Genomic DNA, 24,164 nt, shown 5'->3' on the forward strand with positions numbered 1-24,164 from the left:
GATTTTGTATAAAACGTTTTTTCCTTTTGGCCCATTGCGCCCGCTCTAAACCCCGCCGCATATTTTTCACTACGGTAGCGTTTTCATACTGATGCACTGATGTGTACTTTCGCGGGGGTTTATGGATAAGAAATTTTTTTTAAAACCAAGACCCGAAAATTTAAGGAAAAATTACACTTTTAATTTCCAAAATTTGGGGGCCCCAAAATGAGGGCGAATTATTCCGCAAAGAAAATATCAAACTCGGGTGCGAGTAAAAATTTAATCAAGCCATTGAGCTCTGTGACATTTCGTTTAAAACCTAACTTTTAAAAATATTTGATCAAGTTTGAAAGAGTTTTTCTCTAGATACATCCCGGGCGCTAAATACCCACGTCACGTGACGTCAACGCCCATAACATTGTTTACCCCCCCAATTTTAAAAGGTTTTCCATATGACGTAAACGTTTCATCAAAGTACTGCCGTCTTTTTTTAAATTTAGTTTCCTTTTTGACTTTTGTCGTGGGTTTAACGCGTTTTTTACAACTTTATATACTTATAAATTTAATAAGTGTAGATTTGTATAAAAATAAGAAGTTTTGTTGATTGTTCTTTCGCGGAATAATTCGCGCCCCATAAATTGGCGCAATTTTCCGCTGCAGAGCCTTTCATTTTCTCGATAAAAATTTAAATTTTCTTTTTTTTAATCATTTTTTTATAAAAACGATACAAAATTTTTTTGTTTGGGGGCCCGATTAAATTGAAATATCGGGGTTAATGAACATTAAAATCAGGGTCACCTTTAAATGACGTCAGGGACATGAATAAAATTAGAGCATCAAAAATAAATATATGACTTTCCGGGGGGAGATAAACAATAGGGTTTGTAAAAGTTTTTAATTTGAACGCTTTCCCTTTTCCCCTTTTAAATTTTTTTTGGATCTTGGACAACAAACGGTGAAACTAATTAGATGTTTAGACCTGGGCAAAAATCCCCCTTTTGGGGGTTTGGGACTCTGGCCCTTTTTCGTAAGTTGTGGGAATTTCATACAATAACAACTTGGAAGAAAAAAGGGTTTTTTATTGAGCAAAAAAAAAAAAAAGCAAAAAAATACTGAAGGCCATTGCAATAAAAAAGGTTAGAAAAAAAGAAAATTTTTTTGGGTAAAAAAAAATTATCTTTGCAAACTGGGGGGAAGGGGAAGCAATATTTTTTGAAACGATGGCAAAAAATTGATATTGCAGTAATGTAAAGTAACAACAAAATTTTTTCCTTGTGCGTAAATTTTGCAAACGTACCCCAAAAGAAAAATAAAATGTAAAACAAAGCTGAAATGTAGGGTTTGGGCCCATTGACCATTTTGGAAATGTAGGTAAAATCATCATTTAAAATGTTTTTAAAAATTTGACGTGAAAACGTTTTTTTTTTCATTATACCCAAACAACAAACCAAGTAAAAAATATTAAAAATCGTTTTGACGAGGGAAAATTTTGGGGCTATTTCGTACTCTCGTCTTTTTTATTTCGGTATTTTTCGGACCGATTGTCACTAAGAGCCCAAACAATCTCAAAGTAATTATTTCAAAATAAAACTCCCTAAAATTTAAATAAAATTCCCAACTTTTACCACGACAACAAAACCTTATGAAAATATTTGTAGTTTTGGGTAACTTTCCCGAAGGCTTTATTTAGTTATCAACGTTTATTTCGTAGACAAATCATAGGTGGCAGCCGTCACATAAAACAACGTACAAGGGGTTTTCCCTTTATTTCCCCCATAAAATCAAGTATAAATGCTGAAAAAAAAAATAACGTCAAAAATACAAAAAATAATGGGGAAAAAAAAACAAAAAATATCTCAACAACAAAAAAATCGATTTTTAAGAAAACACAAGGAAAATACAAGTTACTAAAAACTTTAAACACAACAGCAACAACAAAAATCCCCTTTTTATTTTTGAGACAAAAAAGGTATGAAAAATTTTAAAAACCCTTACTTTTCATATTTTTTTGTAACTGATTCAAAACATGAAATAGTTTAAAAAAAGGTAAAACTAAAGCACCTTTAAAAACATAAAAATTGTCTTTTTTGAACTTTAAAAAACACTTTTTTAAAAGTATCTATCAAAATTTAAATGTTTTCCATATTAAATTTGGAAACAACGTGAAACAATTTTCAGACCAAAAAAATCCAGGAAAGAAATCACGGGAAACTTAAAATTTAAAAAATTTCAAATTTTTAGTACATGAAAATCAATTCTCAAAAATTGACAAAAATTATACAGAAAAAAAAACAGGGGAAATATTTTAAAAATACATATTTTTATGAGCACCTTTGGCTGCAAATTTTATCCAAAAAGGTAAAATTAAAAAATGCATTTTTGAATTAAAGGGCAAACTGTAATTAAGTTTCTTTAAGACATTTTATCCCCAAAATTTTTAACAATTTTTTGGGAACCAATTTTTTATGTAACAAAAATTTAAACTTGTTATGTGAATTAAAGTCCCAATTTTTTTGGGTTTTAAAAATTTAACACAAAACTCAGGAATATCTTCAACCGGGGGTTTTTAAAATTTTGGGTTACTGGATTTTTTTTTGCGGCTCACATGTAAAACATAAAGAAAATAAATCTGATGAAGTTTTTAAAATATTTTCCCAAATCGATATTTTAGGTTTAAAATTTTTTTAGGAAACATGAACAGGGTATATTTTTTAAAAAAAAAAATTTTTAAGGCACATTTTTTTTTTCCTTTTGGGGGGTTTTGCACCACCATTGCATTAATTATCTTTACTTCGGGCGGCGGGAAATTTAACAAAAAACTTGTTCTTTCGAATTAAAAAAATGGGACCTCAGCTATTTCATATAATTTTAAATCCGTTTGCCCCCCATTTTTAATTTTTCCCTTTCCCTAGTCTTTTTTTAAATAATTGACTGCTTACAACTGTTTATTTCGCTAGGCCGGGACGGCAACACGAAATTCATTTTTTTCAAAAACTTAAAAAATTGTTATTACTCAAACATTTTTTTAAATCGACCACGTATATTTTGCTCTAAATTTTAATTAAATACATCCCCTTTTCAGCATCTTCTTTTTTCATCAGATTTTTCCCCCAAATTTTGTTTCTCCGAACAAGTCTTCTTTTCAAAAACCCAAAAATTTGTTTTTAAACTTTTTCCCCCCTTTTTTAGACAACCATTGGGAAAATTCGGCACCCTTTTGTAATCAGTTGACCGCTCATTAAAAAATTTTCCCCTACCTCGATTCGTGTATCTGGGGGAAAAGGAGCAAAGAAGGTGGGCTTTTCCCCCAAGTCCCAAACAAAAATTATCGCCTGAAAAAACGACGGGCAACTTTTTTCCTTTTTTAAAGGGGTTTAAAAATTTGGGATTTCCCCAACCCAAATTCCAAACAAATCGTAGCCCTTTACCCTCTTCATGGGCATCTGGGGTCTTTTTTTTTACCCCCAAATTTCCAAATTTCCCTTTGTTTGCTTTTCCAAAAAAAAAACCCGGGAAAACCATCATCTGTTATCGCAATAGAAAGAACATCAATTTCTTTTTTTAAAAGACCCCTTTTTCACTTGACCTTTTTTAAAGTACCCCAAAATGTACATAACTCATTTTTTGATGTTTCGTCAAATTTTTGCTTTAACAAGACAACTACCATCATATTTTCAAGGCCGGCCCAAGGGTGAAAAAACAACAGGAATTTTCCCACTCTCAAATTTTCTCATATCCCAATTTCAAACCACTTTTAAAGACGCATAAGTGATGGGGGCGAAGAACAAACCGAAATTTTTAACTTTTAAGCCCCCTGATAAAAATTGTTAAACCCCTTTGCTTCCTTTTAAAATTTCTTCCGATTTTTCTCCCCTTTCCCGCGTTTTCTCTCCACGTTTCTTTTTCCCCTCGCGGGGGTTGCTTAGTTCTTGGGTCCCGGGCGGGGATTTTTTTGCATCCCTGGCCCTGATTGTAGCGAATTTTTCAAGGCCCAGCTTCTCGAACACCCCCCTTTTAAAGTCGGACTTTTTGGAACGGGTTTTAAACGGAACAACTCCCCCCTGTACAAAAAAAATCCATATGATAAAGTGATTTTTTTGGTCCCGCGGGGCCAAGAAAATTTTTCCCAAAATCATCCAGAAGAACTATTCATGGGCAGGGGGGGAACTATGAAACATTGGGTGTTTCTTTTTAAATTAACTTTTTCGCACAAAAATCGAAAACCCAACACGTTTTGCACGGTTTAAATTCTTTCAGGCCCCTTTTTTCCCAGTCAAAAAAACTACATTACATTTTTCTTAGAAACGACATCAAATTTTTCAGAGGACCCCGTTCAAATCCGAACGGAAAATTGCCAAACTTTTTTGCTTTTGCAACTTTCCTTTATGCAATTTGGGCCATGTTGCCCTTTCGGGAAATCGCGTCCCCGGGGGGGTTATCTATCATCGGAGGGGATTTCAGCGACACCTAACGCCCCTTTTTAAATTTTGGGCAGGGCTGATTGATGTATTTATGATGTTCCAGATTCGGGGTGTTATCTCCCTTTTTGCTGTTAAACAGTCCCTGAAGTGGGGCCCATGCGCCACTGTAAAAACCCCAAATGCTTTGCGAGATGCTTTGATTTTCCCCTTTTCCAAGTTTCCATTAGCAAAAATTTGATAAATTACTTGTTTCAGACGCACTTTTTACTAGGGCTTTTGAGTCCTACAAGGTTTATTGCTTTTCGGGTAAAAATATCTTGGGACATCCGCGAATGCTTCGAAAATACTTTCCTTTTTTTTGCTTTAAACATTTCCCAAACTGATGGATCTCGTGAAGTTTTCATGTAGGGGTTTGTCTACATGCCGGATCAAAGTAGTCGCGCGGATTGCCAAGCAACTTTTCGAGGAGGAATCGCGGAAAATTTTTGCTTGTGGGGAAAATTTACCGGTTCGGGGCAAAGCGGGGTCATTGCCGAAATTTTCTCCTCAAATGCGAAAAAATACGTAAACGCCGTACAATTTTTGGGGGATACGACGAATTAAACACTAAACACATTTTTTGCCTTTAAATTTTTTTTTCACATACATGTCCCGAAATGATCACTTTAGCCCCTTTTTTTCAATCCCTTTACACCTTGAAAGAACGCTACAAGAAGGGTTTTTCCCTTTTCCGGCTAACTTTGAAAAAGGTGGGTCCAAAGTACGGTTTAACAACAAACAAGATTTCCCTTTTCTGCAAGTGCCCCAAAATTTTTTTGACACTAAACCCTTTTACAGAAATTTTCATATTTTTTTTTTAAAAGGGGTCCGAAATTTTTACAATTTTTTTTCCCCAAGCTGTCAAAAGTTGACGGCACTTTTTTTTCCCCTCTTTAAAAAACCCAAAATTTTAACGTATTGTCTTCTTAAAGGCGTTAGGCTCGTTTTTGCTCTGTGGGCGTTTTTAACAAACGGTTATAACTTGTGTACCCAATTTTAAAAAAACATCTATACCCCAGGCTCTGTAAGAAAACCCATTGAAGGAACCCAGTGCTGGTAAACGACGTATTCTTTTTCTTGGGGTTTAAACCCTTGAATGTATAAACGGTTAAACCGGGGGTGGACTCCCGGGGTAAGGGAAAAATCCCTGTTCACCTACCTTGAAGCCGCCCGACCCCTGACCGCCCCAAATGCCCGTGGGTCGCGTTGTTTGCTGTTTTCTGAAAGCTTTAAGAGTATCCCCAAAATCAATTTAAGGTCAAGGGGCGGGCGGTTTTTATTTCAAGGCCCCTGTGGGACTCTTCCACGAGCTTCGGAGAGAGGTTTTCCCCACAGTTTTGGGTAGCACCCATTCAAAAATTTCACATTGTTTAAATTTTTTTATTGTTTGCATTAAAGCGACAAGAGAAATGATGGGGGGAGTTCATTAATTTTTCCCCAGATTGAAAAAAACGCAAGAGCCGTCCGTTGATCGCATCTTTTTGGTTTCCCCGTAGAGCGGGGTTTTTCGGGGCCGTACGCAAAAAACCCTTGTCATTTCCAGGGGGAGGGTTTGGTTTGGGAACCCCTGTTCCAAGGAAATTAAACTGGGCCTTTAAATTTTTGGTATGACGAGCCTTGGCGGGGCGGATCAGGGACCTTTTTTTTGCTTTCCTCGTTTAAATGGGAATGAGACCCCTTGCCCAAATTTTTACTTTGGGCCGCTTTCACTTCCCTTTTTTTAGGACCAACTTTGTTTTTCGGAGGGGATACCAAAAAAATGAACTTGGGGGCACGTCCCAAAGAACCCCAAATTGTAATGTGGGGGCAATTTTTACCCATAACCCCCGTCCTCCAATGAAAGAAGGTCTAACATCTCGTGGTCCCGTCCTCCCCGTTTTTCCCTTATGCTGCTATTAACCTATACTCTAAAGAACAATTTCTTCGCCGTATTTTATCTCCAAATGCCCAAATTTGATTGCCGCCATCTTTTTTACGGATCAAGGGGAACTTTGACCCTAACATCATGTAAAAAACGCCCCCTTCAAAGCTTCATTGAACCAAAAATTTTTAAAGAACAATGGGGTTGGGGATTTTTTTTATGACGTTTTAAAATAAATCAAACTGTTCTTTTTTTAAGGGTAAAAAAGGTTTTGAATATTGCCCCAATGGTTTTAGAAAATCAAATTGGGACTGACTCTAAAGGGGTTCCCGGGGTTCTAAAAATACGTCAGCATTGTCGCCTAGCAACGTCTTGAGGGTTGGCATTTTCAACGGAAAAAATTTTCCTCCGGGAAAAGTTTAGACGATGAGTGAACATTTTCTGGCAACTTTTTTTGGTAACCCTGACAACTTCCCGGGCCCTGTGATCTTTTGGGTAGAAAATATTTAAACCAAATTTAAAATTTTATGTGATGTATACAAAATTTTTTTAAATTGCCTTTTCCCAAAAAATATTTTAAATTTTGCAAAGCATCGAGCTTTTAAAAAACAAAGCTTTAAACCTTTTTTAAAAGGGACAATTTTTGGGTTTTGTTTTTTCGAAGGGGCCATGTTTTGGGCCTTTTTCCCAATTTTCAGATAAACCCCTTTTTAAATTAGTATTCAGTCCCCGGGTTTTTCCGGAACAAAATAGACTGGGAAGTATAAAAATTTAAGGCTTTTAATAAAATTTTTTAAAAATCTGAACTTTTTGACCTGTTAAAGCCAAAAACCCGGAAAATTTAAGTTTTTCAGAAAGCCTTTCCTTCCAACCCCGTCCCCAAAAAGGGCTAAAATAGCACAAGTGGTTTAACGCTCGTGGGGCCCAAAACCCTTCGTTGTTGAAAAACGTTGATTTAATCCAACATAATCCGGGGGAAAGGAAACCCATTGAATATTGGCCCGGCTTATGAATTAAAAAATTTTAAAATTTTTATTTTAAACTGCATAATATATATAAATTGACTTTCATGCAAAAATGGAAGGGAAACCAAGGGGAGCGTGTAAAAATGAAAAATTGACCCTGGATTTTTTTTTGGAACACACTTCTGCACACAGACACTGGGAAAAATGGGTTTAAAAAACAAACTTATTTAAGTTTGCTTACCTTTACCAATTATTTTTCTGATTTTTTATTTACATATCCTATTTCCCAAAACAAAAGCTCTTTCAGTGTTTTTAAAAATTGCGTTTTTCTGAAAATTAAAATCGAATTAATGTTTTTTTTCCCCACTTCCGTTGGTACCTGGCTTTATTTGGCGTTGTATACAGAGACAAATTGGTTTAAGAAAATTGTAAAAAGGGGGTTCCGAAAATTTGGGATTCCCCTTTCGTTGAACCACCGACCGTACCACATTTTGCAACATCTTGGCTGCAGAGAGAATTAAAAAAAAATAGTTGATAATCAAAAGGGGGAAAAAACATATACTTATCTCTCCCTTTTAAAAAATTTTTTTAGTTAAATTTTTTTTTTCTTTCTTTCTTTAAAAAAAAAAGAACAAAAAAATAGCTTTTGTTTAAAAATTTTGGGTTACCCTCCAAAAACCAAACGATTTGTTTCTTTTTTCTGCTTTAAACAAAACAAACGCTTTCCACAGCCAGGGCGCCCTGCACAACAAGAACAGAAAGGGGACTGGGGAAAGGAGGGAAAACTTTTGCAAAGTTTAAATCCTTTTCCCCCCTGAAATTCTGTATCTGAAAAAATGTGAATTGTCACAGTTACCAAAAGAATCTTGGTAAATAATATCGCAACAACTAAAAAATAATGTTTTGACCAGAGTGGGTCAAGTCTTTCATATGAGGGAAAAGAAATTAGAAAACCCTAACACCGCCCCACTGGCTTAAGCGCAACTCTTTTCATAAACAAAAATTTAATTTTAACTCTAGCCCGAAGTAAGTCCCAACAAAATAAAAGCAATTAGTGTAGGTATAGACAACTTTGTTATGTTTTGTAGGGGAAAAAAACCTTTAAAAAACTCTTCCAAAGTAAAAGGCCCCCGTACACTAAAACAAGTACCAAAATTTTTTAAAACGAGTTTTTTTTTGGAATAAATTTGGAAACCCAAATTTTTGTTACCTCTGGGTGGAAAATAAAAACATGTTTTGAGACTTTTCAAAAATTTTTAAAGTTTTTTGTCACGTGACCCTTTTTCTTTGAAAACCCCCCTTCCCCGCAGACGGGCTTTTGATTACGTCCAAAAAGTGCTTTCCCCTCCTGCTAGGTTGTTTGTGGGTCCGGGCCCCCGCCACAAAGGGCAAACCCCCCGAAGCCCCCAAAAGTCTGGAAAGGCAGGGGTGTACTGATCCCCATACCTGGAATAGAGTCAATGGGTTAAAAACAATATTTACAAGTTTTTGTTCCCCCCTTGTTGTCAGGGGTTTTTCTTACATTTTTTTTGTCTTTTGTTTCGATATCATTGATTTTTAAATTTCAGTTACAGAAATAACATCGACAAACCCTTAAATTTTGTTAAAACGTTGAAGGCTCTGTATATTTGTTGTTGTTTTTTTTTTCCCGCTTTAAAATATTTAATTTAAAAAACACCAACCTTTTGGGGGCAAAGTTTTTTTGTTTTAGTTTTTGGAGCCTAAATTTTGACCCTTCCAGTTTTTTTTGGGGCGGCTTTCCTTACGTCACTCCGCCTATTTTTTCCTGCTCGCAAATCACCGAAATTGCGTCAAAGTCGTCGATTTCGGGAGTTACACGATGGGAAATGCTCAAACTCGTGTCGTGCTCTTTTAAAACATGGTTCACTAAAACTCTAGGACTAAATAAACATTAAAAAAATTTTTATCCAATTTCCCAATGCGCATAACAGTTGTACAGTTAAGTAAATTTTCCCCTTAAGAAAATTAAAACCCGATTGAAACCTCTAAGGAAAAAAACTATGGCTTTTTACCTTTTCAGGGAAGGGGTGAGCTAAACTGACAAAAGAAAGTGAAATTTTTAAAGAAAATTATTTTCATATATCTGTATCAAATTTCCCGAAAAGTTTATTTGCAAAAGCCTTTAATTTTGATATTTCAAAAAATAAAAGCTTTGGTGGAAAACAAAAGGGATTTTTAACTAAAATTTTTTAAAGATGAGAGTTAAGATACATTAGAAAAAATACATGAATTGTTAACGAGGGGGGGGGAATGCAAAAAGAAAGGGTCTCTCTTTGATGGTTTGGGGAGGCAAGATTTTATAGTTTTTAAAGTGCAATTTTTTTTTTAATCGGGGCTGTTAATTTTTCCAAATGATCGTATTGGCCCAAGACCGAAGACCGAGAGCAAATGCGACTGGAAATAACAAATCATACAGACAATAAATAACATCCATTGATAAATCATAATTTTATTTCTCAACTCTATCCTCCAAAACCCAAACCCCCCAATTTAACCCAAACAAAATGCTGCTTAAAAATTCATATTTAGACATTGATCCCTTTTTCCCCATATTGGGCCCCGCTTTTTTCACATTGGCCCCGTTTTCTCATACACAATTTTTTTGGTATTGGCTGGGGTTTTTCCCTTTTTTGGGATGGTAAAATATCATTGGGGCAAATATTGCTAGCTGAATAAAAAATTGTGAAAATTTAAAAAGGTATAAAATTTTTATAAAAAAATAAACTTAAAACCCTTTGTTAAATTTTTTGTGGTTCCATAAAGAATTTTTCATATCTAGGGGCCTAGACTGTGGGAGCAACCCAAACCTGTTTCCCCATACTCCCGTTTTTATGCATCCCCCCTTAAACCCAAAAACCTTCCAAAAGGAACGAAAGGAAAAAAAATTTTTTAAAATAAATAAATTTAACGGGGAATTTAAAACCAACATTGGGACAGGGTTTGTTTTTTTTTGTTTTGATTTAAAGGTTACGTAATTCATAATATACTGTTGAGCGCATTAATTGTAATTATTGAGGAAAAAGCCACCCTTTTTTGTCCTTCGTTACCCCAGGCCGGACAGAAAATGTCATAACATTACTATTTTACCCACTTGCAAGATACAATGGACGGGTTGTGTTTGAGTTACTGGGAGGCAGTGGGTTTAAAAAAATAATAAAAAAAAGGGATTACAAAGGGTTTGAAGAGGAATTTTAATTTTTTATCTACAAAAAATTTGCTGGGGGAGTAGGGGTTTGAACCTACGCGGGAAATCCCTTGGAAATTTTAAGTCCCAAAGCCCTTTTCCCTTCGGCCATCGCAGCTCATATTTAAATTTAACCCTTTAAAGACAGGGCATCTGAAAGTTTTCAAAGGGATTGTGAAAATTAGCACATTAAATTTTGGGGCCTTGGGGTTCATGGGGTTAAAAATTTAAAAAATAAATTAAAAACAACTTCTTATATTACTTAAAAACGAAAATATTTCGCTTTCGACCAAAGGGTTTAAAAACCCCGGGGAAAACCCATTGGATTACAAATTTTTCCCCCCCCCCCAAACGGGCCTCGAAGCCTAACCACTATTTTTTCAAAAGCAAAACAAGACCCGTTTATCACATATCCGCCAGTCCAAAACCGGGAAAAACCAAACCCCTGGGTTCAAATTTATTTAAATTTCCTTATGTTTTGAAGTTTGTAAACTTCGGGTATAGAATTCTCCCAGTCGATACCAGGGCTCCCGCAAGGGGTTTGGGTCAGGTTTAAAAAACTTTCTTCATCTTTTAATGCTTTGATTTTAAATGCTGCTTTCCTTTTTTTTTCCCCTCCTCTTTCCCTTTTGTGTTGCAGGCCTTTTCTTGACCCCCTGAAACCCTTTTCTTCCCCTTTTTTGGGTGGAAAAGTTTGGGCCCTTTTTAATATCGTTTTTTTGGGGCCATCTTTTGGGGGGTTTTTGAGACAACGCGTTTTTTTTTAGAGACGAGGGATTCCCCTAACAAAAGCTATTTGTTAAGGGTTTTTTGCTTTATTTTCGTTCGTGGGACGAGGGAACAGCTTATGAATTATTCAAATTTTTTCAAACTGCAAACTTTATGGAAGTATAGGATCCCCAATCGGGCGGTTTAAAAATTACCCGAAAAAAGAAACAAAATCATCACGGGAAAAATTTTTAATAAGTAAGTGTCTTTATTTTTTCAATGAAATTTTAATTTTTAAAACAAATAAAGCATTGGGACTTAAGATATTGTTTTTTAAATTTCTTCTTGTTTTTAAAACAGATACATTTGGGAAAGAAAAAATTCAAATTTTTTTCATTATTTTCCCCAAATGGGGGTTTCCCTTGGGTGATCCCCTGTACATCTTTTTTATTTTTTGGGCAAACCATGTCAGGAATACTGTGGGCACCCAAGAGCGTCTCCGAACCCCGATGTGGATCAATCGGGCTGGAGTTCTTTCCATGAAGAAGAAAAAAGGGGCCAAGTTCCGGGAAAAACTTTCCCCTGCTAAAAAGGGGGCGTTCAGCTTCAGAATCCCGAAAATTTTTGGGAAAAAATTTTATGTTTAATTTAAAACCCAAAATTTTAAAAACACATGCGAAATTTTCTCTGCTTTTTTCTTTAAATTTTACTTAATAATACCTCCCAAAAACCCTGAAATTTTAAAAGGGTTTGGGTTAAAAAAAGTTTAAAAAAAAAAAAATGGTTTTTTCCAAAAAAAATTAAAAAGGGTTTAAAAAAGGCAAGTTTTAAAATTTTTTTTAGAACATAAAGTTTTCCAAAAAAAAAGATTTTTTAAAAAGGACCAAGAATTTATTTACCCCGAAAAACCCGGGAAAAAACAGGAAAAAACCCTTTGATTTTTTTTGTTTTTGGGGAACTAACATGCACCTCCCCCTTAAGGGTTCCTTTTTAAAATTTTTTCCCCCAAAAGAGAGCTCGTCTGTTCTCGCGTCATTGGAACCCGCCGTGGGAGTTTGGGCAGGAAATAACATCCCAAAGTCTAAAAAATTTTTTTCTTTCATATTTAAATCTTTTAATTTTAGGGTTTAAAACAAACACTCCCTCGTTTTTTCATTTTTTTTTTCCCGTTTTCCCTATCAGAGTCCCTTGTGAAAAGAACCCAAAGGAAACTTTTTCCCCTCCGAATGAAAAAACCCCTTGATGTCGCCATTTTGGGTTTTTATCTGGGAAAATGGGAAATCCGCGTTCTGTAAATTTTGTTTTTCCCCTCTGGAACGCCTTTTTTCTTAAAATTTTATTTCCGGGAAAAGGGGTTTTTTCTTCTTTATTGAAAGACAAAAATTTCCGGGCCTGCCTTAGCACCTGTCTCCTTTTTACTTGCTAAAAATGTCCCTTTCTTTTTCTACCTTTTTAAAAAAACAATGAAAAACATTACAGAAGTTTTGGGTTTTTTAAATCAAACAAAAATTTTAAAATTGGGGGGGGAAAAAAGTCCCTTTTACGCTGAAAAAGATGTTTGTTTTGAAGAATTTTTACAAATTCCCGTTTAAATGGGGGTTTCAGATGAAAGAAGTAATGATTTAAAAATAATGTAATATTAAATCATCATCATCATCATCTTAATGAAAATACCTCATTTTGCTTTTAGATTGGGAAAAAAATCAATTCTGTTTTAAATTTTTTTTATCCCTTTAAAAGCCCTTCTTTGAAAATAATATTTTCTTTTTTTTAATTTCCCCTTTTTTTCCCTGTTTGCCCCCCCCCGGATTTTTATCCTTGCCGTGGGGGCCCGCTAAGGGCCCCCTGACATCGCCTCCTCCCTCTTCTTCAAGCGTTTCTCAAACCGGTGCACAACTGCCGCCCGTAAAAACGTCAAACATAAAAAAAGCCCTTTGGTTTTATAAATTGTATAAAAAATTTTAAACCCTGAATTTAAGTTTATAAAAACCCCATCTTGAGACCATTCCCAAAGAAAGCCGGGCCCGCCATCGGGGCCCTTTCAAACCTCGCTTTACTACTTAAAATTTTTGTCTGGGCCCAAAATCAGTTTTAAAACCAGGTTTTTTTTTGAAACTTTTTAAAATCACAATTAAAGGATACGGTTTGATGTGGGTTTTTATTCTTTTTTTTTGACTGGCAGAAACCGGGACAATTCTACGAGGCCAAAAAGTCGCCCGAAGTGTACATAAAAAATAGTTAATCAGACTTACAAAAGGGAATTTTTAACCTTGGGGTTTTTATGCTTTTTGTTTTTGGGGGGGGGGGGGGGTTTTTTTGTTCTCCCTTTTTTTAAAGGGCTTAAACCCTTTTTAAAGATGTTTAACCTTTTTGTCCACTTCAATACTGACTTTCTCGTAGGTTTTTTTTTTTCCCAAAGACCCATCCACCTAATAACAATTTAAAGTCTTTTTTCTTTTAAACATTTTATCCTTAAATTTTTCATTTTTAAATTTTAAAACTTATTCACCGGGACATGTATAACCCGGTTGGGTTTCCCGTTCTCTTAAAGAACCGTACAAAATTTCGTTGGGTTTTATTAGCAGTCAACATTTTTCCCCATTTTCAGTATTTTTTTGTTTAGTAATTAGCTAATAAAAAAAATAAAAATTACACGTAAAACAGAGATTCTAAAGCGGGTAAAAAAACGGGTTTTAAAGGGATATTCAAAGTTTTTTCAAAATATTTAATAAATTTATTACTTTTGAGCTGATTTAATACAAAGCGATGACAGCTGTAAAAGCCACAAACACTTGACCCCCTTCTTCCGCCCCTGCCACCTGCCAGTCTTTGAAAAAAATGAACCTAGCACAGGTTTCAGTACACCTCTACATGTTGTAAATTGTGAACTCCTCAGTCATGTTTAAATTGTTATAAAATATGTTTGATCAAGACATATGCACAGTTCGTTTTCAAAGCAATAAAGATATTCGCTGACAGTCTTCAAGGGAGAGGAGATGGGGACGGACCCCAAATGTATGTGCTATATATATTTCACAACTCACGTCTTCATGCGTCCCGTCGTACGGGTTAAAGTGTTTTGGTTTCCTGTGGAAGGTTGGTTCCCTCTCGAGGGGTGGCAGGGTTGAAGCTCGTTTCCTCCCATCCTCGGCAGCCTGAATTGAAAAAAGAAGATACAGTGGCTTAAACTAAGGTTCAATATTCGTATGAACTTCTGTCAATAGAAAATTCTTTTATTACATGATATTTTTCTACATGCACTATCTTATCTAGGAGCGTTCGAGACTGGATATAATTCCGCAGTCTTGCTTGTTACTAGTAAGGATTCTTTAACAAGAGGAGGCTACCAAGGTCTGCTCATTTTGGGGTTTGAGCCCAAAATATTAGAATGAAACAACCGGCGGTGCTTCATCCTTATACTTTGATTTTTTACAGAGATGTGAAGTCTAAGCTGTGAACTTCTTCATCACGCAAACAATATTGACAGACTGTCTTCGAAATAACACACCAACCGCATATATATTGCTGTTGTCAGTCAAATCACGCGAAAACTATTCAACTTATATTTAATGCAGTTATTGACTCTTCCTGAGCTCTTAAAACTGTTGAGTTAATCATCGAACACTTATCAATGTTTATCATCTAGTTTTGAAAAAAAAGAAGATAGATATATCTAAAGTATGACAGTAATCTATTCATTACATGATGTATGAAAAATTGTCTAGATAAGGCACGGATTGTGTTGATCGTTTTCAGTGTATTTCGTGTTCATTCGATCACTACTACGTTTTTCATCTCAAGTTACTTTTTGATATTTACATAAGTATATAGATTTCATAAAATCATCAATAAATAGGTTACCAAATGTCAGCTCATTTCTAAAACACTCTTACAGGAGCGTATTTCATACATATTTCACTATAAATATAAAATATGAAGGCGCTGAATATCTGACAGTAATCAAAGTGAATACAGACATATTTTAAGGTTTCATAGAAAACGGTTTTCAAAAGAAACACTATATAAATTAACCTCAGCCTTGCGAGTTCGGCACTATCCTGTTGTTTTTCTGTTATGACCGAGGGATGCCGAAGTATATTATAAGAGAATACGTAAATACACGGAAATTGCCGATTGTTATTACGGGTAAAGGCATTAACATTTATAGCATGTATGTTTTGAAAAACATGAGTACAAGACATAATGGAAGTATTGTTTTAAGAAATCCCATTGTCACAGTACTGATCAACACGGGAGCTCGAAATAATATTCTAGTATTTTATGTGGTCAAGATGTGAACACTGTAACACTTTAGTGTATATTTCTGTTTAGGCTCAATCTGACTGACCTCGGCTCCCCGTGACCCCAACCCAACCCTCATCACCCGCAATACCCACTTTCATCATACTGACCGAACGGATATTTTGCAGGGTCAGTAACAACGTAAGGTATTGGACCCGTTCTCATGTAATGACACTCGTCAATTTACGGATGGTTACGTGTTCTTATTAAGCTATTCAGCATTCTATTCAGCATTCTGCACATGCGCAGAATATGTAATTTGATGATTGTTATTACAGGTCTTATACGGTGATTTATTCTATGATAAACTGTTTCTCTAAGTACAATAAGAAAGAAGAAGATAATGACTTCACATTAACAAGCAAAGCTATTATTTAAGCTTTATATTTTTATACCTGCTTATATGTATTTATATCACTGCCTGTCCATAGTTTCTGCTAAATGACTGGTCATTATTCATTTTTGCAGGTTTAATGCCAAAATACTATGAAAAATTATTTCTTATGTTTTTTTTAAGTAGTAAAACAACAATTAAATGGCTTAATGCTACTAGAAGCATTTCAAGAAGTACATTATGTTATCTAGGTATAGACAACACCAGTGAAGACATGAAAAAAACCCTCCCCAACTCTGCCCCACCACTGACTATATATTAATTCATTCCAATAGTTTCTATGCACTTTGAGAAAGTTTCGTTTGCACATAATATTAGCTCAAAATATTTACAAATCTCGGAGAAATAATTGTATTAATGTTTGAATTTTAGAAAATTTCAAACAGTATCCCATTACAAATGAATTTCACTTTGGTCCTAAGCTATTGAAACTGAAAATTCCGATAAACTATGTAAATAAAATTTATAGAATGTATGTAATTAGAATGTCGTTAGAGATTAAAATGCGTAAAGCATTTTTATTGATCGAGTCTATTCAAATGACAGAAAATAATTGTACACTCTTTTCTAATGTCTATATGTTTTATTCATATTGAATATCCAGTTTTTATTCGCAAGTGAAAAATTAATAATATATCGTTATAGAAGTTATTTGTGATATTTAAGGTGTTCTGCATGTTCAGATCATATTTTGATTTCTATATTTAACCCTAAGTTTTCAAGGCATCATTATGTATTTTGTTGGACTTACTTCGAAATGAATCTGAAGAAGGTTGTCATGTTGAGAATGAGAGTATATACGGGAAATCTCAAATTCAATGACAATTTCACATGTAGAAAAATTTCACAATGTACATTTCAATGACATTTCTCACCGTTATAAATTTACATATTTTCTATCATAAAACCCAAATGAAATATACTCGTGCTTGTGCTTTAGTCGATGATACTTGTCCATGATAAAGCGAACTTAAATTTTGAAGGTTATTATAATTCATTATTTGAAATCATTTCACGTGCTAAAGTTTTTGTCATATCATGTATACTGTACATAATACGTCAGCATGATGCATGTTTTCGTTTCCATATCCAGGACCCAGGATGCAGTCTAGGTTATCTGGAAAATGATGTAACGCTATGACTTCCGGTATAACAAACGTGAAGAACTACCTTAATTTCCTCAATGCCTATGAAAAAGACAGGAACGTAAAAAAATAAATATCACATGCAAACTATGTCATTTTGTAAAAATTGTGACTTCGAAGATATATAAAATGGGTAGTTATCACAAAAATACTGCCTTATTTATGTACTTGTGTATAAGTGTTTAGGTTAGCAGAGTTTTATAGATCTGCATCAATGGAATATCAAAGCGCAGACACTCGACATGATAAACACCAAGTCACATTACCGTATAACCTCTCATAACGACACCTCAAGCAGCAAATACCTCAGTACAACGACTTTTAGATTCTTACTAAAGAACTTAAAAGCAACAACCTCTGTACAAGAAGCAAATTTCGCTCTAAAGAGGTTTCACTATTTAAACCGACAACAGACTGGCCAATGTACCAATATTTGTGACTATCTTTAATAGTTCTATTTTGATAGCAAAAAGCTGGACTCGATGTTGTTATATTTTTTGGTCCTTTGTGATCATGGAGCCCATTCAGTCTTTCTTTAACAGAATTCCGCTTAAGCCGGTGCTGGAGGGGGTGACGGATGTTGCACATTATTACCTCTCATGAACCGAGTCTGCTACTATTTCGCTTTGTTGCATTATATACCTCAAGCGGTCTTCTTGTAGATTTTATTATTACACTATTTCCGCCTTATCATACCGTCCATTGAATTTACTTGAAAATATGCTCGTTTGTGAAAAAGATGCTTTAATGCGATGTATTTATAAATAATAGAAAAGGAATACGCTCGTTTGTGAAAAAGATGCTTTAATGAGATGTATTTATAAATAATAGAAAAGGAATACGCTCGTTTGTGAAAAAGATGCTTTAATGCGATGTATTTATAAATAATAGAGAAGGAATACGCTCGTTTGTGAAAAAGATGCTTTAATGAGATGTATTTATAAATAATAGAAAAGGAATACATATTCGTACAATTACAATGAATTTAATTTCTGTATCATTATCGATTCAAAATTGCTATTCTCTAAGATCAATCAAGTTTCAATAGAAATCATGACTTTATTCAAATTTAATTAACGCACAGACAGGCACCGCGTTTTCATATAACAATCAGGTAATTTATTTTCAATGGAATTTTCGATAGAATCTAATTATCTAAATAATAAGCATAAGAAAACACAGCGTGAACGAGTGATCATGTCGTTAAGCGAACTGTTGTTTTTCCAGGATTAAATCCACGACATCTCGATTTCTAATCATAACTTAATTTTCACTTGACAACGCGTCACGACCGTCTCAAAATGTGGTAACATTCATGGTACGACGGATCCTGAAACAAATGCTGAGTCTGCTAATGCTATTGTACCACTAGTTGTTTTTTTTTACATAATGATGTCCAACGACCTCTACACTAACATTTTACATGTTACTTATTAACCCTTACCCTGCTAAAATTCTATAATGAAATTGTCCATCTTTCAGTTTGGACAGCACCATTAACCATTACAAAAATATACTGACTAAATTGCGAACAGTGCAGATCATGATCAGGCTGCACGGATGTGCAGGCTGATTATGATCTGCACTTGTCGTAGAGGCAGAATCAATTGTGTCCATCATGATAAGGGTTAAGGTACATACAGACGCCAGTAGTATTTGTCCATTATTCATACTTAACAGCCTTTTAAAAGCTGCATTCTTAAACCACGTTATTGCTCCGAACGTTCAACCGACGTATAAAATTTGCATCTGTCATACAAAATGTACCGCATTTCCTTAAGTGTAAAAGACAAAACATGTTATGATGATATCCGCCGACATTTTTTCCGCTGAATGTATTGAAATATTAATGATATTTTCATGTTATGTTTATCGAGAGATAATCTAGACGGACTGTCCTACATGTAACAAACATGTCACTCGAGTGTCATCTACAACCTCTTCAACTCGAAGAGTACACAAAGCTTTATATATCGGTGTCGATTGAAGTATACTAGTATCTTATAGAGATGAAAAATTTATGTCTTCAACACAAAATATTTCCAACAGAATACAAGGCAGAGAAATGACATAAAATTATTATACTGTACTTTAAAGCAATAGAATGCCGTACAGTCTGACAAACAGGGACGGTATAGCCTTAACCAACGATATGACAGACAAGTTCCTCCCGCAACAGTAGGACATAGTACAAAAATTACGATGGAGACATTAATAAGTAAAATGTAGATAATAGACCAGTAAAAGAACATGTATACATGATACAAAACGTGGAAAAGAAGTACAACTGCGACGTGTAGACTAGGAAGTACAACGGTGACGGGCTAGACAGGAAGTACAACGATGACGGTGGGGACATAGGAAGTACAACGACGACGGGGGAGACATGAAGTACAACAATGACGGTGGAGACATAGGAAGTACAACGACGACGGGGGAGACATAGGAAGTACAACGATGACGGGGGAGACATAGGAAGTACAACGACGACGGGGGAGACATGAAGTACAACAATGACGGTGGAGACATAGGAAGTATAACGACGACGGGGGAGACAGGAAGTACAACGATGACGGTGGAGACATAGGAAGTACAACGACGACGGTGGAGACATAGGAAGTATAACGACGACGGGGGAGACATAGGAAGTACAACGACGACGGGGAGACATAGGAAGTACAACGACGACGGGGGAGACATAGGAAGTATTACGACGACGGGGGAGACATAGGAAGTACAACGACGACGGGGCAGTCATAAGAAGTATAACGACGACGGGGGAGACATAGGAAGTATAACGACGACGGTGGAGACATAGGAAGTACAACGACGACGGGGCAGACATAGGAAGTATAACAACGACGGGGGAGACATAGGAAGTACAACGATGACTGTGGAAAAATAGGAAGTACAACGACGAAGGGACACTCGTAGGAAGTATAACGATGACGGGGGAGACATAGGAAGTACAATGATGAATGTGGAAACATAGGAAGTACAATGGTTACGGTTGACTTCGACTTTACTTGGTTACGGTTGAAATGTAGGAAGTACAGCGACGACGGTGGAGACATAGGAGTATAATGGTTACGGTTGAGACCTAGAAATTACACCAAAAATCCTTATTCCTGATTAATGTTAACCAGTGAAACAATTTTTAAACACTGTAGATTAAAGTTTACAGTATATTGGAACAATACGTTGTACAAATGTTTAAAACAATTAACTGTCTTCCCTTAGTCTGTTAACTTAATGCATATTACTTATATAAATCATCGATCCACGGTGTGTTCTGTAATACCGGTCTATGTTCACCTATGCAGGTCTAAAGTCAGAACCTCAAAAATATATGTGAAAATTTATTCCTCATCTCACATAATGAAACTCTTATCAAATAGTTTCCGGGCCAATAGGCATATAACATTTTAGTAATGCCCTGTTGTTATTTTTAACCACGCTACTTTCTTATTAAGGACTGAATGTACGGATTTAAGAACTTATATAAATCATTGCATCAACTAGTTAAACAGTGTAGGTTTTAAGTATATCAGCCCACATTTTACAAGTAGGGCTGAATTTTGAATATTTTCTTCACTTGTCTGTGAAATTAGGGCGAGGACATTGATTGATGGCAATAAACCCATAGAAATGTATCATCCGCGGGGTTAAAAGCTTTACATACCCTATTCAAAGACCATAAAAGACCCATAATCTAGTTTGATTTATAGCCCTTAATTACTTTTAATCAAGTCTGTAAGTACCATCGAACGTTTTAACACTGCGATTCAGGCATAAAGTTACAATATGTAACTAGATAATTTATATTTAAATGACCTAATATTCTTATATTTCATATTTTCTTGTCGCCGAATTCATAAATGAATATGTATTTAGTCATTAAACTCGTGAAAAGCTCGGCAAATTCATTTTAGATGTTAAACATATGTGTCCTATGGTATATCAACGTGCATGGCTGAAAACACTATACAATTAAAATGAATTTATGAATTGAGCAATGTTCTCTTCCCATCGTCTACTTCACTTTCATAGTAATATATTCCATATATTTATCAATCAGTAAATCATTGTTAAATAAAGAAAACGGTAGACGAAAAAGACTAAAATTATTTTTGTTATACCTTCAATAAAGTTAAAATCCGTGAATTTGTCTCCGATACATTAACCTTCTGTAATCTCTTTAACTTTCTCTTTTTCGTCGGCGCTTCTGGAACCGGTTTGAGTTGCACGTGGTGTTTGATAGACGGTCCATGCACGTGCACATGGTTACCATGGAAATCTAAAAGTCTGTCTTTAGTAGGCATTCTCATTGCCATAACAGACATACTGTTTTACCATTCCTTGAAAGTTGTGTCATGACCACTGAGGAAATCTTAGACTGACCAGTAATCACTCTGATAAACACACAGAATTTAAAAAATTAATCCAAAAGTACTATTTTTTGTTTTGTTTAAACACGAAAGCTCGTATAAATACCGGAACAAGTTTTATAAAAAATATTCCGTCATATAGAATCATCAATTAGAAATACTTGACTTTTAACCAGCAGTTGCTACCAACATAGCAGGTCTCTATCTATATCCACGCTTCACTTACAAAGTCAAATATGATATTAAACACTTAAACCAACTGCTTCAAATATTATCTTTCACTTAAACTATTGTGCAACCGGGGTTTTCTCAATAATGATTTATGACAACCTCTATTGACCGACAATCAATCATATTCAAATATAATAAATATTAACAAATTGAGTTTTAAAGAAGAAATGCATCCAAACGAATATTCCTCGCGTGTTAAAATGCTCTTATAATAACCTGCACCCTATAGCAACTGTTAAAGCCTGAAAAGTATGCAAAACTTTCACCTTAAGACTTATTACTAATGCAAATAAATATATAAAAGAAAGCTTTTAACACCGACGATTTTCAACCTTCCGCGAAACAAGTGAATTTCACTCTAAAATCCCAAAGCGTTTTTCTTAAAGCCGTCTTTAACACCCAATAATAATAGCTTATATATTCAAATATTTGTAATAGCGATGAAAAGATGTTCTTTAATATTTATAAGGTTAAAATGGATTTGAAAAGCTCGTTGAAAAGAAATGGGATGATTGAATTCAGCCATTTGTTCCGTCAGAATAAGAACTGCGAGATGATACATAGAAACATCAGATATTAATATTGAATATTAAAGTCAGTAATTGATATCTTAATGGGATGCTCTTTATAAGAAAAATATAATTGCAGCGCCGAATGCTATAGACATGCATTTAATGACGTATTGCTGGGCGCTGTCTAATAGACTGATGGATATTTAATTATCGGCGATGTAATCGTTGCTTGGTGAACAAATCATAGTGATAACTAATTGCTTGGCTTTGGAATATGGAATATTCATAAGCAATTACATCAATCGTTTGCTAATGGTGCCTGCTTCACGTGTATCAAATGTTTTCACGTGTACTATGATTCTTTTTAAAAACATCAAGCGTCGATAATTTAGAAAATCAATCCTTCTATTTTATGTAAAATGTTGTCAAGTTTATACTAATTTTTTTCTAGCTGATTTCAACATTATCTGAATCTATATCTGCTTCCTGGGAAAGCCAGTACTGGTGTCATATGGGTAGCCATGGTCGTGGCCCCGGTGGGGCTCGAACCCATAACTCATAGGTGAAGCGGTAAAATCGTAACCGCTTGGGTGACACAGTAACGATATTGTCTACTATTTGACCAGTTAAACGGATATTTGCCTATTTTTCATTTACATATTAAGTACTGTTCTAATTTTGGAAAAATGACACCAGCTTTTCAGTCAATATATATATATATATATATATATATATATAACCACTCAAACATATGCATGTGATAAATAAATTATTTATGTTTTATAGAATAAAGCTCATTCTGTATGCCATTAAGGCATTCACCTGTCACGCACTAAAGTTGACTTTCAGGCCAGAAATCAATCAAATATATCACAAAAATGTTTTTCATATAACGGGTAAATTTATGGCTGACTTAACAAAGCGAAATAATATTTATTTGAACAACTAAAACGCCCTTAAAAAGTACAAAGCACAGTTAATGCCTTTTTTGTCCGTCACTGTATTGTCATAATTTACTAACGCTTATGCAAATATTTTTATAAAAAATTTGTTTTCGCTGTGGATTATACAAGAGTTAGTATTCTTAAATCCAGTATTTTTATTTCTACTCTAAAATAGGCGTTCGTCACAGTGTGTATTAGTGCTTTCCAACTGTCACAAAGTGGACAGTTTTCTTTTTTCTTTCAAGCATGTCTGTAATGTCTTTGAAGTCCTTTAACGAGTGTTTACCATATAATTAAGTTCTCTTTTACATACTTTTTAGTAAAACAATATGCTTAATGCGTACCTATGCACGTCGGCAGCTATTCACTTTTTATTGTTAACTTTAAGTGTATAAAAGTGAAAGGATACAAACAATGACATATAAATTCCACCTGCTTACAGGCATATAAATTCTATCTTTCCTAATTGTCCACACATATAATTATAGGCAAAGAAGTCGTACCATTTACAATATAATACTCATGTAAACAACAGTCAAATAAGTAAAGTCTTTTTTGTATCACTTTCTGAAAAGTTAAAAATCTCACTTATCTCTGCCTAAGTTGAGCTTATTTTTAACTATGGTGAGCTTAAAGAGCTCATAAATCGTTCACTAAGGTGAGCTAAATGAACTTACTTATCACGACTTAGTCGAGCTTAAAGAGCTCAAGAGCTCACTTATCTCTGACTAAGTTGATCGCAAAGATTTCCTTTATATCCAACTTGAGGATGCTTCAGAGTTCGCTTCTCGCTTAAAAAGTTCACGTATCTCCGACTTCGGTAAACTAAGATCGCTTACTTATCTTTGACGTAGTGGAGTTTGAAGACCTCACTTATCAGCTTAAAGTGTTCACTTATCTCTGACATATGGAGCTTAAAAAGCTTACTTATCCCTGACTTAGGGGAGCCTAAAGAGCTCACTTATCTATGTATAAGGGAAGCTTAAAGAGCTTACTTATCCCTGACTAAATGTAGCTGAAAGAGCTCACTTATCTCTGACTTAGTGGAGCTTAAAGAGCTCACTTAT

At 34.9% G+C, this 24,164-nt stretch overlaps 1 protein-coding gene across 2 annotated transcripts in view; it reads right to left on the bottom strand.

The window, feature by feature from the left end:
- The window catches only part of LOC123535609 (uncharacterized), a 148,729-nt gene that overhangs the window by 91,095 nt on the left and 33,470 nt on the right, over positions 1-24,164 (bottom strand). The window contains exons 1-2 of one of the 2 annotated variants that reach the window (XM_053529298.1): positions 21,162-21,946; positions 14,226-14,336 (exon numbers count right to left, since the gene is read on the bottom strand). In XM_053529298.1, the coding sequence (XP_053385273.1) occupies positions 14,226-14,336; positions 21,162-21,365 (315 nt within the window). In that variant the 5' untranslated portion in view covers positions 21,366-21,946. Of the gene's footprint in view, positions 1-14,225; positions 14,337-21,161; positions 21,947-24,164 lie in introns of those variants that run through there. The other variant, XM_053529299.1, reaches the window with a different exon arrangement.

Source organism: Mercenaria mercenaria, chromosome 17 (assembly GCF_021730395.1).
Source record: "Mercenaria mercenaria strain notata chromosome 17, MADL_Memer_1, whole genome shotgun sequence".
NCBI lineage: Eukaryota > Metazoa > Mollusca > Bivalvia > Venerida > Veneridae > Mercenaria > Mercenaria mercenaria.